This window comes from Lissotriton vulgaris, chromosome 7 (genome assembly GCF_964263255.1).
Source record: "Lissotriton vulgaris chromosome 7, aLisVul1.2, whole genome shotgun sequence".
Taxonomy (NCBI): domain Eukaryota; kingdom Metazoa; phylum Chordata; class Amphibia; order Caudata; family Salamandridae; genus Lissotriton; species Lissotriton vulgaris.
In genome coordinates, this window is record NC_141695.1 from 492,925,970 (window position 1) to 492,940,005 (window position 14,036).

The 14,036-nt window shown below is 46.2% G+C and overlaps 1 protein-coding gene across 11 annotated transcripts in view; it reads left to right on the forward strand.

Moving 5' to 3' along the window:
• Window positions 1-14,036, forward strand: part of MAP2K4 (mitogen-activated protein kinase kinase 4) — a 767,786-nt gene that overhangs the window by 83,144 nt on the left and 670,606 nt on the right. For all 11 annotated transcript variants that reach the window (XM_086930577.1, XM_086930576.1, XM_086930571.1 and 8 more), the window contains one exon: window positions 9,183-9,285. In XM_086930577.1, coding sequence (XP_086786703.1) covers window positions 9,183-9,285 — 103 coding nt within the window. The remainder of the gene's footprint in view (window positions 1-9,182; window positions 9,286-14,036) is intronic.

Below are 14,036 nucleotides of genomic sequence, written 5' to 3' on the forward strand. Positions count from 1 at the left end.
GTCAGGCTGGCGCACAGATTAGGCAACTGTAATACGATGTCGAATAGAACCGTACAACGTACCTCACCTGGGCTCAGACGGCACTCGTCCTTATAGAGTCAGCTGTACATCTTCCCACCACCGCAATGCCCTTCAGACGCTATGCCCACCCCTCAAACAAGGAAGATCTGACCGATTGCATGCACTCCCTAGCCTCAGCTGGGTTGCACCCCATCACTTCAGAAGCTGCCCTGGCCTCATGTCAAACGACCCCTGCACCATGACATCAGCCTGGTGCAAAGGATATTTACACAATCCTCCATACTGGTGTCTTGATTGCATCCCCCTTCTGCATTATACACATTATATAGGCTGCACACTCAGCTAAACTGGACTGCACTGTATTCTCAGACACATTAATTGCCCCAAACTCATGTGACGTTCTACTGTCGTTTGACTGCACTAAGTACATACAGGTTGACTGAATCCCATCTTGTGCATGTTGTTGTATCCTTCGGCTCTACTTGTCGTCACCTTCCCTGCAGAAGGGGAAGGGGGTGCAATTACCTCTTTTTTTATTTTATTTATTTATTGCAATTTTCTATAGCGCGACCCGAAGGTGTCAGAGCGCTTTACAAAAGAACCAGTTGCGATACATAAGGATTTAGGATTACATGGATTACATAAAAGATACAAACAGGAAAAAATGCAAATGTACAAGTTGTAAAGTCACACAGGGAGAGATACAAGTAGAAAAATTGCAAATGTTCAAGTTGTAAAGACCTCTGGGATAGCTGCACCACTTGGCTTGCAACACCAGCCACCTCGCTCACCTGGACGGACGGTCGTCACGAGCCCCACTCTCGTAGTATTCCTGCTCGGCTGTCGTCTCGTCGTCCTCCACTGTCACATCAGCACCGGCTCCGGCTCCGGCTGGCACCTTCCCCCGGGAATGCATTGACAAGAGCCGCCGCCCAGCGCAGCAGCCAAAGGTGAGCAGAGTCACCCGCAGCGCGGACCGGCAGCCCATGGGCACAAAGCATGGGAGCACCTACGAGCCCCCGAATCCAGCTGTCACACACAGAGGCGCGCGCCCGCAGCCATCAGCGGCAACCGCACAGATGCCACACCATAGGCATGGACGACGGACTAGCCTGAGTCGAGCCTGGTGACGTGACGTCAACCCCTCCACCAGAAGGGAAGGGAGCTACCTTGAAATGCGAGAACTGTGTAGGCTAGGGGTTCAACGGCAGCATACAAAACGCCGCTATAGGAATGCTACACAGTAGTGGTATGGTAATGTTACAGCTGATATTAAGATTGTAGGAGAGCGCAAATGGAAAAAAATCGTAATTCAAACGGTGGTATAACATAATTTGTTTTCCGCACTAGAAAAGTAAAAATAAAATAATTTTGAATCATGTTCTTTCCATCTGGAAAGAAAAATAAAGTATGTTTTTTTTCATTTTATTTGCCATGGTATGCATGTAAAGCCACTGTACAAGGTATTCAAGGCAATATAAGTTTCAACTAAGTGTTTGTCCTTCGTTTATGTCAGAAGGGGGCATGTAAGGTATACACCAACGAGCCGAAGCTCCGCCCACTACACACCTCCTGTGACTGCAGGCGAATGGAAGGCGAGCGACTCGAAACATGCGTTTGATTCAACGCTGATTTTATTCCCGTATATGACCACCACACATACGCACTTCTCTGCTCTTTGGTTCTAGCGTGCTAGCAGAAGCTTAAAACCATATGGAGGCAACGAGGACAGCAGGGGGGGGGGTCGGGCAGGCACACGGACAGCGGGAGGCGGTGAGGGCGTGCATACGGACAGCGGGAGGGGGGACAGGAAAGGAACCACTCACCTGGACTTCCTCGGCTGGGGGTCGGCCGCCAAATGGCCCAAACAAACCTCGACGAGCCAAAAAAAAAGCCCCGCCCACCGCCGACTGACGTGGCCAAAAGAGAAAAATTCTTGGGAACGCCCCCGAATCTGGTCCGGCCTTGACAGACAGATCCGGCACCCAATGGCTAGCCTCCATTTATGGAGCTAGCCAATGGGAGCCGGGGGACGTTCCTGAAGTCCTTATTGTAATCAATAGATTTCGCCTGCGCCGAAAAGCTGCGCAGAGCGCAGCCTTCGGCAGGCGAAACCCAAAAATGTGTAATTTACAATACCAATAGCTCAAACTTTCCTAATGCGAGACCTATTGCATTGCAAATGCTTGTTTTGGTACTGTAAAGGTTATCTTTAAGCCAGCTGGCCTTCTTGCGATTGACTGATCTGCCTTTTAATATTTGTATCACCAGTTGTGCTGAGATTAAGTTTTTGAAAGGGCTGCAGCATCTGTTTACCATTCTCTTTTTTGTGATGTCCCATTGGGACCCCTTACCTACTTAATTTCGAGGAGCTCCACAGCTTTCCCCCAGGTACAGTTAGATGTCTACCAGCCTTCTACTACAGCTCTTCCCGTGAAAGGAGTTGGGTAGAAAGATAAGTAGGGTAAGGATGGGTCTAATAGCTCTTTATTTCTGTTCTTGTGCAGCGATCTAGGAACGTTTTTTTCATCCCTGTACATGGACCACATTGTGTTTCTAGACACCCGGTCCGTGTCTTTTGAGGCTCGCAAAAGAGGCTCAGGGTCGGCTTGAACACTATACTTCATTCCTTTACACACTCCTCTCCTAGTGTTCTGTGCAATGTGTTCTCAGCACTTCTTGACCTCCCCATCTGCACCCTTCTGTTCTATTCAGTGGGTAATACTTGCTTCTCACTCCTTGTATTATGGAACTCCCCTGCCCCTTGGTGAAATCGGATTTGTTCCTCATTACCTGGCCAGACAGCAGTTTCATTTTCATTTCAAATCGGTTACAATTGTACAGGTGAATTCAGATTATTCATACGTCACGCTTATGCTGCTGTTTCCCACTCCATATGAGTTTTTGGTGTACAGGTTTTAGTTAGCGACCCACAACCATGGTTCCTTTTCATACAGATTTAATGTCGTCCATTTTGTGTTGCAAATCAGTTGGGGCATTGTTTCCGCAATTATACTCTTTTTAGTGTTTCTTTCCTCGCCTTAAATGTACTTGGTCAGAGCACTGGATCATTAGATAACAGAATGCTCCGAGCATTATTTTCATTGTATCTTTGGAAGCCGGTGGAATGCTCCAAGCACTAGAACAATGTTGCTACACCCAGGCCAGGCCACTGTGTTTTTATATTGCCCATTTTCTTATGTTTCCTTCGGTTTGGTCTTATTGTTTTAAGTTCGTATTAATATCTTGTGTTATTATGTACATAGCATGTATTTCAGTCACCATGAACACAGTACCCTCGCCACAAGAAGAGGAGGAGATACAGGACACAGACTCCCAAGGAATACATGATACCCAATATACCCCTGACTAATGGAATGATTATGATGTGGTTCTGCTTGACCCAGGTATGGAGCCGCCAATACCTACTAAAGCGTTGCCTCCAGATGACGCTTACTCATACCACAATGTCAGTCATCCCACGAGTGGCAGAGTACCACAAGCTCCCCATGCACACTACAGAGGAGCCAACTAATTTCCTAGTGAAAACACTTTTGTGCACAATTGAGTATCTACCAATGATTGGCTCCATCCTCAACGTATCCTAAGACTTCTTCAAGTACCCAGTCAAATCCAGGGTTATGCTATCTCCAACTTACCCTATTTACATACAAGGACATTCCCCAGCAGATTCCTTAGTTGTCATCACAGCCAATAAAAGAATTGAAATACAGGTACTGGAGAGGCCCCTCCTCCAGACAAAGAAAGCAAAAGAATTGATTCAGCAGGCAAACGAGTATGAGCAAGACAGGCAAATCACTGGAAGCTCGCCAATTCAGTTGGCCTACTGTCTAGATACAATAGGGCAATCTGGGATGAGATGGAAGATCTAATACAACATCTCCCAGAAGAATACAAAAAATGAGAAGACCTAGTAAATTAGGGGGAGACTGATATCAAATGCAAAAATCAAATGTGGATTAGATGGAGATTGACACCGCTACAAGGGGCATCAATACATCAGTCATGCTCTGTAGACCTGCGTGGCTATGCATAACCAGGTTCAAACTCGAGGTGCAGAAGCATATTCTTAATGTCCCATTTGATGGGGGAAAATCTCTTTGGGCCCGATGTGGACACACAATTAGAGAAGATAAAAAAAGACAGCCAAATCCAAGGGGCGCCTTACAAACACCTCAAAAGCAATAGCCCTTTCGGCGTTACCAGGGGCAGCAAAAGCCTCTACCCCAGAAAACACCACATCCGTGCCAGCAACAGCAGTATCACCAGCAGGGGCATGGATACTATTGTGGAAGATACAAAAACAAGGGCCATGGTATAGGTCCCCTCAACAGGGGCACCTCCACACCACCAGCTAAATGACTTGCCCACTAGCCCTCCACACCTTCCGACTACGAAACACTGTTGGGGAAAGGCTACAGCAATTCTACCAGTAGTGGCCAAAGATCACTTCAGATCAATGGGTACTACAAATATTCAGACAGGTATATTTTCTAGAACAAGCTCAACAACCACCAAATATCCCGCCAAAATATCAGACGTTAAATCCACAATGTCTACATCAGCTAAAAGAAGACAAGGCGTTACTGCAAAAAGGGGCCATAGAACCATTCCTGCTCAGACATCGAAAAAAGGAGTCTACTCCCTTTATTTCCTTATACAAAAGAAAGACCAATTACTATGGCTCATTCTGGACCTGTGGTCGCTCAGTTGCTACATACTATCAGAACGCTTCATATGGTCACATTGCAAGATGTAATACCACTAGTACAAGAGGGTGACTTCATTTTTTTTTTTTTTAAGACGTTTATTAATGTTCAAAAGTGCAGTACATATAGCGAAGCCTACAACCCTGCGGGCCGGCTGCAAAGGAACGGTAAACCGTGAGGGTGCAAGTCTGCACAGGAGGGCGTGTCGTTGCGCCCCTTGTGTCTCTGGCATGTTAGGTCACAGACAGTATGGTCACATTACCTTAAATCAGTAACAGAATAGTTCCATAAATGACGTCTTATTGTTCAGTTTTTCTAGAACTAAGCCATGAATTCAGCAAACTAAACAGAACAGTTCGTAACGGTATGTCCCAATGTTCCTTTCGTGGCTTCGCCACATCAAGTCTGTCCCATTTGCACGGTGTTGGTAGGAGACACCTCTGGTCAGTGTGGTGTATGTCGATGATGCTACAGTACATCAGGGGGTCAGTGGTGTGCATGCGCAAGTGTTCTCGGACTTAAAGTGGGACAGCTCCTTTGGGCCGTGGCACTTCGCCGGCTGCCGGCCTGGTTAGTGGTGCGTGTAGCAGTCAGGTGGAGTAGCCTAGCTGTTGGTGTATCAGGCGGCGTCTACGCCTGTGTTCGCTGCCTGGGGCGCCGTTGGCGGCGTCTATCCACCATGTCGTGGGGGGTTGGAGAGGCCACCGCCGGTGAGCAGGGGTCCGATACTACAAACATGTGAACATATATGGGGAAGGGGGTGGGGGGGGGGTGGAGTGCACTTGCGGGGGCGGTGTCAACGACTCTGTGCTGGGGGCCGGTTGCTGGGCGATGACCGCTGGTGAGCGGTGTCTGAGGTCTGCGCGCTGGGTGATCCATGTCTGGGTTGGGGGGGGGGCGGCGCGGTGTGCGGTGGTTCCTTCAATAGAGCTGTAGCCTCTGTGGCCTACTCCCGGTGTCGCTTACTCTATGTGAGCCCCCTGACAGCGCCCTCCCCCTGCAGGGACCCCAGGATGTCATCCCAGAGCTGTGCGATCGGGAACTGCCTCAGACCCGCTATTTCTTCCCCGTGAAGCGCCGTGCCTTCTGCCCTGGCCCAGTTTGTGAAGGATGTGAACCAGTGTGTCGGGGTAGGTGGTTCCCGCCGTTTCCAATGCCTAGTGAGCAGCCGTTTGGCCGTGATGAGGCCCAGATCCCAGAACCGTGCCTGCGTTTTGTTCAGTTTGGTCCTTTTATATAGTCCGAGAATACACGCCTCCCACGTGTCAGGCAGACCCGGGCCCGTGCTGTGAATCAGGAGTGATGTCACCTCCCCCCAATACGTGGCCAGGGTTGGGCAGTGCCAAAGCATGTGCAGGATATCGGCACCCAGCAGGTCACATCTGGGACAAACGGCAGTGTCGATCGCGAAGTATCTATTTATTCTATCCGGTGTTAGGTATGCCTGGTGTAATATGTACTTAGGTGTGGCAGGGTATACTCAGGGTATACTCAGACATGAGTCCCTTTCTCACTGCATCATCAGGATTCAAGCAAGCCGGGCCGAAGACGGCTGAAATGCCAGAAACCGGTCCCCGGTAGCTTGACTCCTTTCTGGTGAAGAATTGGCTTGGTAGTTTAGTCTGCCCTGTTCCAATGATGCACTGGGCCAGGGACAGACTGATTTGCATATAGCCAGGTTCTGAGCTGGGATGGTGCAGTGAGATAAATAACGGTGATGGATCAAGCCCTGATCTTTGGACTGGGTAAGAGTGGTCTGCTGAATTCAGACACTCTGTTCATCACCACCCCCTTTTCTGAATGGTGTAATATGTACAGCTGGATGATACGGAAGCGGGAATTGCGGGGGACGTTCACAGGACTGGCTAGGACTAGGTTCCACTCCTTATCCGTCCAATCCCTCCCTCGGTGCGCTGCCCATTTAGCCCTGATCTGCTGTGTGGGTTTTTGCGTGTGGATGAGAAGCGCCTGCGCTAACCAATGCGTGATGTGCGAGCCTCTGCCCATTACATGTAGATATTGGATCAGGTGGTGTATCGGTGGTTCATCCTGGATGTCTCCCCAGGAGTCGGTGTATGCCCGCAGTACCGACGCGTGGAATAGGAATTGCCCAGCCGGCTACAAGAGGGTGACTTCATGATTGCATTAGACCTGAAGGACACCTACTTTGACATTCCAATCCACCCAGCACACCTCAAATACCTAGGGTTTGTGGTAAGCGGACGTCATTATCCAATTTAATGTGCTACCTTTCAAGGTTACCGCAGCTCCAAGGCTGTTCACAAAAGACTTAGAAGTAGTGACAGCAAAATTACGCAGAGAAAACATACATGTCTTTCCATATCTCGACGATTGTCTGGTCAAGAGTTCAACCAAAGCCAAAGGTCTGTTAGAATGTTGAGCGCTCCATTGAAAACACTGTAGTGCTCTGAGCCTCTAATGGCTGGTTGAAGCCAAGAGCATCAACATTCCAATGTTTGCTCACAGCTGTTGCTGTGAACAAGGGCTTTACGGAATCCAAGGGCATTTCAACCCCCTTGAGCTCCGTGAGTCTTTTAAAAAATGTTTTTTTAAACAAATTGGAATATTCTGCCTTCTAGTGGTGGAATGTTCTAATAGCCTTAGAGCTCGCCATAGCAGCCTCTACTGGACATTAAAGGCCAGCTTCCTTGTTCAATGCCCTTGCATTTGGTTCGGGCCTTTAATGGCCGGTAGAGGCCGCTATTGTGGGCTCAAAGCTATATTAAATGCTTTCCTCCAAACAACACGTTATACTTTGTTTTTAAAATCTGTTGCATTCTCAAGTGTACAAAGGCAAGCCTTAAGTTTGAGACCATGCTCACCTTATCAAGATTAAAAGCTTCAGCTTGGGCCTTTAATAGCTAAAAGACACTCAAAACAAAACACAGTAGACCTGCTTCACCAATTGGATTTCACTAGCAATGCAACAAAATTGCATCTGCAACCACTCCATGTACAACCATACCTGGGAGCGATACTCAATTCAGAACCTGCTCCCCCCAATCCACAAAGGGTTCTCAATCTTCATAACCAACTGGGTCTTTATCAGCCACATTTTCCCCTACCAGTCAAAATCGTGATGCACCTACTGGGGATGGCATCATGCATAGCTATTGTGCCACATGCAAGACTTCACATGAGAACTCTCCGAGAGTCTTTAGTATCGCAGTGGTCACAATCAGGGGGTAAAATGGAAGATATAGCTTTGGTTTTACCAAAGGTCCATCAGGCACTACAATGAAAGGGAAGAGCTTTCAAAGGCCTGAACATGAGCAATACCTCGAGAGGGAGGAGAAACGAAACACGACGTTGATCATGAACCTTAGTAGAGAAAGAAGAACTACGAGAGTCTTCTCCCAACACTAGATGGCAGGAGTATGCATAGCATGTAATGTGCAACACTGCACGCTACATATAGATGCTTACAGGGTAAGTTATATACTCCTGTAGTGAGTTAGTTGTTGTGATTATTGTATGCTTGCTCTGGTGCTTATGATGCCTTGAATTTGGCTTAATTATGGGAATTATTGTATTTTAAAACCAACTAATCAGGTTATTTATTACCCTGAACAATGCCCTGGTTGGCTTGTTACAATGGACCTGATGTATTGAAAGGATTTACTTATTCTGTGTCTATGAGGGTAATGCATCGCTACACAAGGCCCCAAGTTCCTTCGGAACTTCACATTTCTGCACTTCCTAGAAATGGAAAAGACTGCACTGTATCAAACCTCTAAAATAAACTAAATGTGAATACAACCACAATCAAAGATTGGAGAAAGTTAGATGTTGACTACAGACAGTTGTGTTATGAATGCGGTCTACTTCATAGAACAATTATGTAACGTAAGGGACGCTTATGGTGCAAAAAGTACCAAATTTGAGAAGCAACTTTTGCACAGAGGCATTTATAAACTCTTATAATATGTATATATAACTGCCAAATTTGTATGCTGTCTCACTAAATCTTGTAAAGAGGCCGGAAATAGGTTTTCTCTGGTGACTGTCGGGTTGGCGAGCATTGGCTCGACTGAGAAAATCAAATAACTTTGTAGGTATTCCAAAAAAGTCCCAATTTCTTGTTCCACACCGAAATTTACAATTGCATCTATAAAACTAGGTTTAGTAGGCGTATACCTGAAAAGCTGGCATTATGTTTGATTTTCAAGTTTACTTCTAAAGATTGTGTGAGCTTCATTAAACACGAGCAAATCTTTGTAAATGTTAAGTGTGTCTGTAATTCATAATTAGCTCATTGTTTTGTGAAACAGGCTTGCAGTCTTAAATAAATTAAATGGAAGGCTCACAATTGAGTCTCCCTAATACCTTCATCCTAGTGCACTTCTCTCACTTGTGAGATGCATGCTGATGTGAAGATTAGCTTTACTTACTTTGTCTATTGTTTCTCAGGTAAACGGAAGGCACTCAAGTTGAATTTTGCCAATCCTCATTTTAAATCAACAACCAGATTTACTCTGAATACCACAGCAGTTCCTTTCCAAAATCCACAAATGTGAGTATGCCATTAATGTGATACTAAAAGTGCCTTAAAATATAAATTGTTGACAAATTATTTGTTAAACCCCTATACCGATGTAAGAGGATGTACCTAATGCTTTCAGTTGGTCCATTTATATTTTATGTAACTAGTGAGGAAAAAACTAGAAAGTTAACTTATGCAAATTTGAGCATGACATATATGCTCATCAGTTGCTTCCTGACATAATTATTCCTCCTTCTTGCATTATTTTAGAACAGTCTGTTGCACTTTTCCTTTTTTAAGTCCAGCCTACAGCGCTTGGGCGGCAGTATAATCTGTTGTATGTACTTTGTGAGGTTTGCCTCCTCTCATCACTGCTGATTGGTTAAGGAGAACGTCTCACAGAAAAGTTTTCTTTTTAACAGGTTATTTGCTTCTATGTCTGGGTTCAAGTAAATGTGACCAACCCTCCATCATTTTCACGGACTGTCTGTGAATTTACTGTGATGCTGTTGTCCGTGAAGAAAGTTTCCACGGACAGCATTTGTCCGTAATTTTAGCCTTGGTGGCAAATGACAAATGTTCAGCAGTTGAGATGGCTCAGCTCAGGCAGATGGGAGTGAGTCTCCTGTGCAGTGATTCAGTGGGAGGAGCAGCCAGGGTGCCGGGCTGCTTCAAAGAAATGTAAATGTGGGGGGACTGATTAATCTGGGCATGTAAAGGCTGCTTGAATGAGAACTAAATAGGTGTTAATTGACCTAAAGCTGCCTAAGGTGAAATATTTCTTTTTCCATGGTATTTTTAGGGTGTTCCAAGCTGAGCTGTGAAGTGTGTGCTTTGCAACTACAACTGAGGTCACATATCACGGTTACATTACACTGCAACTCACAAAGAGAATGCAAATAGCTCTCATGTTTACAGGTCGCAAAACCCCTTTCACAATTCGGAAATACTTTCCTCTCTCTTAAAACAGGTTCTGTGCATTGTTAAAAGATTTGCTATCAGAAGTGTTATTCAAAGACTTTGCAACTAAAAAAAACCTTTATGACATTCTGCGACCTGGTAGATTGACCTGTCGGCATTCTTCTTGCATTAAAGAGGATTGTCTTCTTCTTGCACTTTTCACTGTGTAAACGCAGGCTCTGGACAGTGGTAGCATATTAGCTGCAGTAAATATACATATATCACCTTGCATCTGGTTAGAGCGGCAGACCCTGATTTAGAGGTCTAGCCCGGGACCAGGGTTCAATTCCCGCCTCGGCGGGTCTTGGGCTAAATTTCCTCGGACCTGATAAGTCTCGCCTTAGTGCCTATTCTAATTCATGGGTCCCACTCTGCAACTCTGGGCAATAGCTTGCTTAATCTCCACAACGGCACCAACAACGCTAGGATGCCTGGCTTCACCTTGGGGGTTCCCAGGAGTGGGCACTTCACAGGGAAAAGCCAGGAAGGGTTCCACAGTGGTATGCGTACAAGCGCCGAGATGCCTCATGGGTTATTTGTGCGCTATACAAGTACTACTACATTTACATTTACATCTAACATCAAAATAAATCACAGATAGGATGTGGTATTGTTTGTGCTGGTACCTCATGAATCAGGATGGTTTACTAGGTCAGGGCTTTAAAGTGGGCCTGGTCCTGCAGGTGCTCAGCACCGGGTGCAGGTATAAAAAACAGGTGCTGAGACTGGTCCCTGTCGGGCCCTCCAATTTCCCCCTAATCTAATCCTCAGGGTGGGAAACAATATCTTAACTCTGCAGCAGTACCACCCTTCACTGCCTTCGATATAACTTCAAAGAGACTGGTTTCAGTTCTTTCACACTCTGATAATGTTACAACTGAAGCATTTTCAATGTTATTTACAACAAAGCCAATGTTGTTGCTTATTTGTCATATGCTACTAACAACCATTGACAAAGCCAATAGTCCTGGCTTGTTCTAGGTGGAATCTTACTTATTGTGTTGTTTATCTGGATGCACTGACAGAAGCAGCAAATTTACCAGTCGGGCGGCAAAATATGCTAAGCACAGATTTCTTAGCTTACGTGTTTGTGGGCCACACCCTTAGTTAAATTGGCCAAGCCCCTTTGATAGACCCCCCCAACCCCCCGTCCTGAATTTGCCCCAGTGCCAGTTGGCCACCTTAGTTCAAGTCCTGTGTCACAGGCTCAGGGGGGCACAGGAGTGGGGTTCACTCTCAGCACAGGAGACTGAGGGTGAGCTGGCTGACGTCTTGCAACTAGAGGCGATGGAGAGATTGGCGGAGAGCATGCTGGAGACGAGCTGGTGAGACACGGTTCTGTAGGAATTTACTGCAGCTTCTAACATAGCCCCTCTTGTGCTTCAAGTGACTGTGCCTCTCAAACCTGCTTCCCCTCTTCTGCAGACACCAAACCACCTTTTACTTGACACCCTTTCTTGTGTTTCCCCGCCTCTCTTCCCTCCTGCTGAGAGGCTCATCCGTATCACTGAAAGCCTCCCCCCCCATCCCCTCCCCTGAAGAACGGGTATTTAAACCCAGCGGCGCCAGGGGAAACGCCCTTAGTCTTCCGGATTCACCTGTCTTAGAGTACAGAGACACGGGGTACTTCTTGGTGACTTCAAAGATCAAGTTTATTGGCTGCAGCCAGTAACAGAGGTCCTAGAAGTACAACAGCATGTAGGTTCTCAGGAGACTGCTCAATCTTACAAAGCCAGCCTTCCCTTTTTATACAAAATATTATGCTTCAGGCAAACCTTCCTTATTTTACAGTGGATCATTCACATATTTTCACTACAAAGAAAAAGCAGAGTCATGATTACAAGCCCATATTTCAGTTTGTTCAGCCCACAATGAATTAATTACCCGGCAAGGTCCAGTATTTCCATCAGATATCGACAGACCCTCAATAAAAACGGGCACCTCCTCATCGTAAAGCTAGTCATAAAGAAAGAAACAGAGACAGGTGTGTGTAAGATTAGGCATAGTTTGTGTGCGATGAAAGGTTTACGATATGTGCACCTGGATGCTAATCTCATTCGGCCACTGGGAAAGGAACTGGCCGAACAAGTTTGGCTTCAGGCAGTGGAGTCAGCTTGCCCAGGTCACAGGGGAGTCAGCAAAGGTGTACGTGTCCTTAGAGACTTGCATGGCCACAGTCATCCTGCAGCCATCAGTCTAATGTGAGGACAACCCACAAAATGGCTGCAGTACACAAAATGGAACCCAAGGGTTCGAGACGAAATCATCAAATGCATAGTGAATCCATCGGTGTAACATGATGAAAACACTCATGCATACCGCATTCATCATTTGCGGTTCGCTGATACCAAAATCGTCGTGGTACGATAACCTTTATCAAACGGGTTCAGGATTCACGGAACCTCAGACCCTCCTTTTGCCCTTACATTTGGCAATAACCTAAACTCACTTCAATCTGAATTCAAGTCTATATTCATCAGATCATCAAGATGTTGCTGTAGCATCATCCTAGTACTTAGTAACTCTCTCTGGACAGGTCTCCTCGAACACGAAGTAGCACAAAGGCCACATATTGCCGGAGCACACTGTACACAGAGACAGAACAAGAAAAGGATAGCCAATACCATCCCAATGACCATCAGAATCTTCCATCGCCATGTGGATAACAGTTCCCAAAACCATCCCATCAACGACCAATTTCCTTCAGCCATATGTACAGACTCGGAGACCTAATGTAACTTGGAAATGGCCTGGAAAACTGTCGGAGCGTTGTCTGGGATAAAAATACAACAACTCGATTGGATCACTTTACATACCCCACCTCGGTCTGCAAGTAAAACGTCAAGAGCAATTCTATTCTGCAATGTCATAAGTCTATCCGACTGGAGCTTCGCAGTCAAGTTACTAAGGGCACCAGCAGTTTCGACTATGGTGGACTCAACCACTCTCGTCAATTCGCGAATGTTCCTGCTGTTTGCCATCGGTCCCCAGAACGGCAGAAAACCCTTAAAGAAATCTCCCAACTCTTGCCCTGCGGTATCTTCCTTACTGAAGACACCTCTAGCAACTCTCATCTTATGGTAATCTGCCGCAGCTTTAAAAGTGGGAGGCAACAGAAAAGAAACAAAACATGTCCCCGAGAAGTCAGGGGGCAACCATGTATACGCCTTGTCATAACAGATGAAATATGTACCCTTAGCTGCTAGAAACGACGCGGAAGTCCGAGATGCAAAGACATACGTCTCAGTGCAAACACTTTTTCCTAACTGAGCTCTCGGATTCTTGCCATTACCTTGTAGACATAGGTGACCCTGATGGGGTACTATCCAAATCGAAGAGGATCTCTTTACTCGCTGGTTCTCACTCAGAGTGACTCCATATCCTGTTATGTTCCATCTATCGTAAGCTTGCAACTCATCTCTGGGAATCGTTCTGTACGAATCAATGTTTCTGCTCATGTTTGTGATCCCCACTACCAATGCTTTGTTGCTCGAATTACTTCTCGTGGAACGTGGGGGATACGGTTCAGTGGCATATATGAACATCGTCCGAAACGCCCACAAAGAACCATTGTAACTAAATGGCAGGACCAGGTAAGGAATACCTTTATCGGTAGTATGGGGCATAAGGCCACACAGACAACAATTAGTCGTGTTCACTACTAGCTGGTGTTGGTACAGAAGCTGAACAAAGGAATTATTTGCGAATTCCATTCTCCTAATGGACTCATGTTCAGGCAGAGGGTGAAAAGAATGCGAGGGAACAGTAGGAGGAGGTGTAGGTTGCATAGTAGGCATAAACGTTACTTGAAAAGAGAAGGT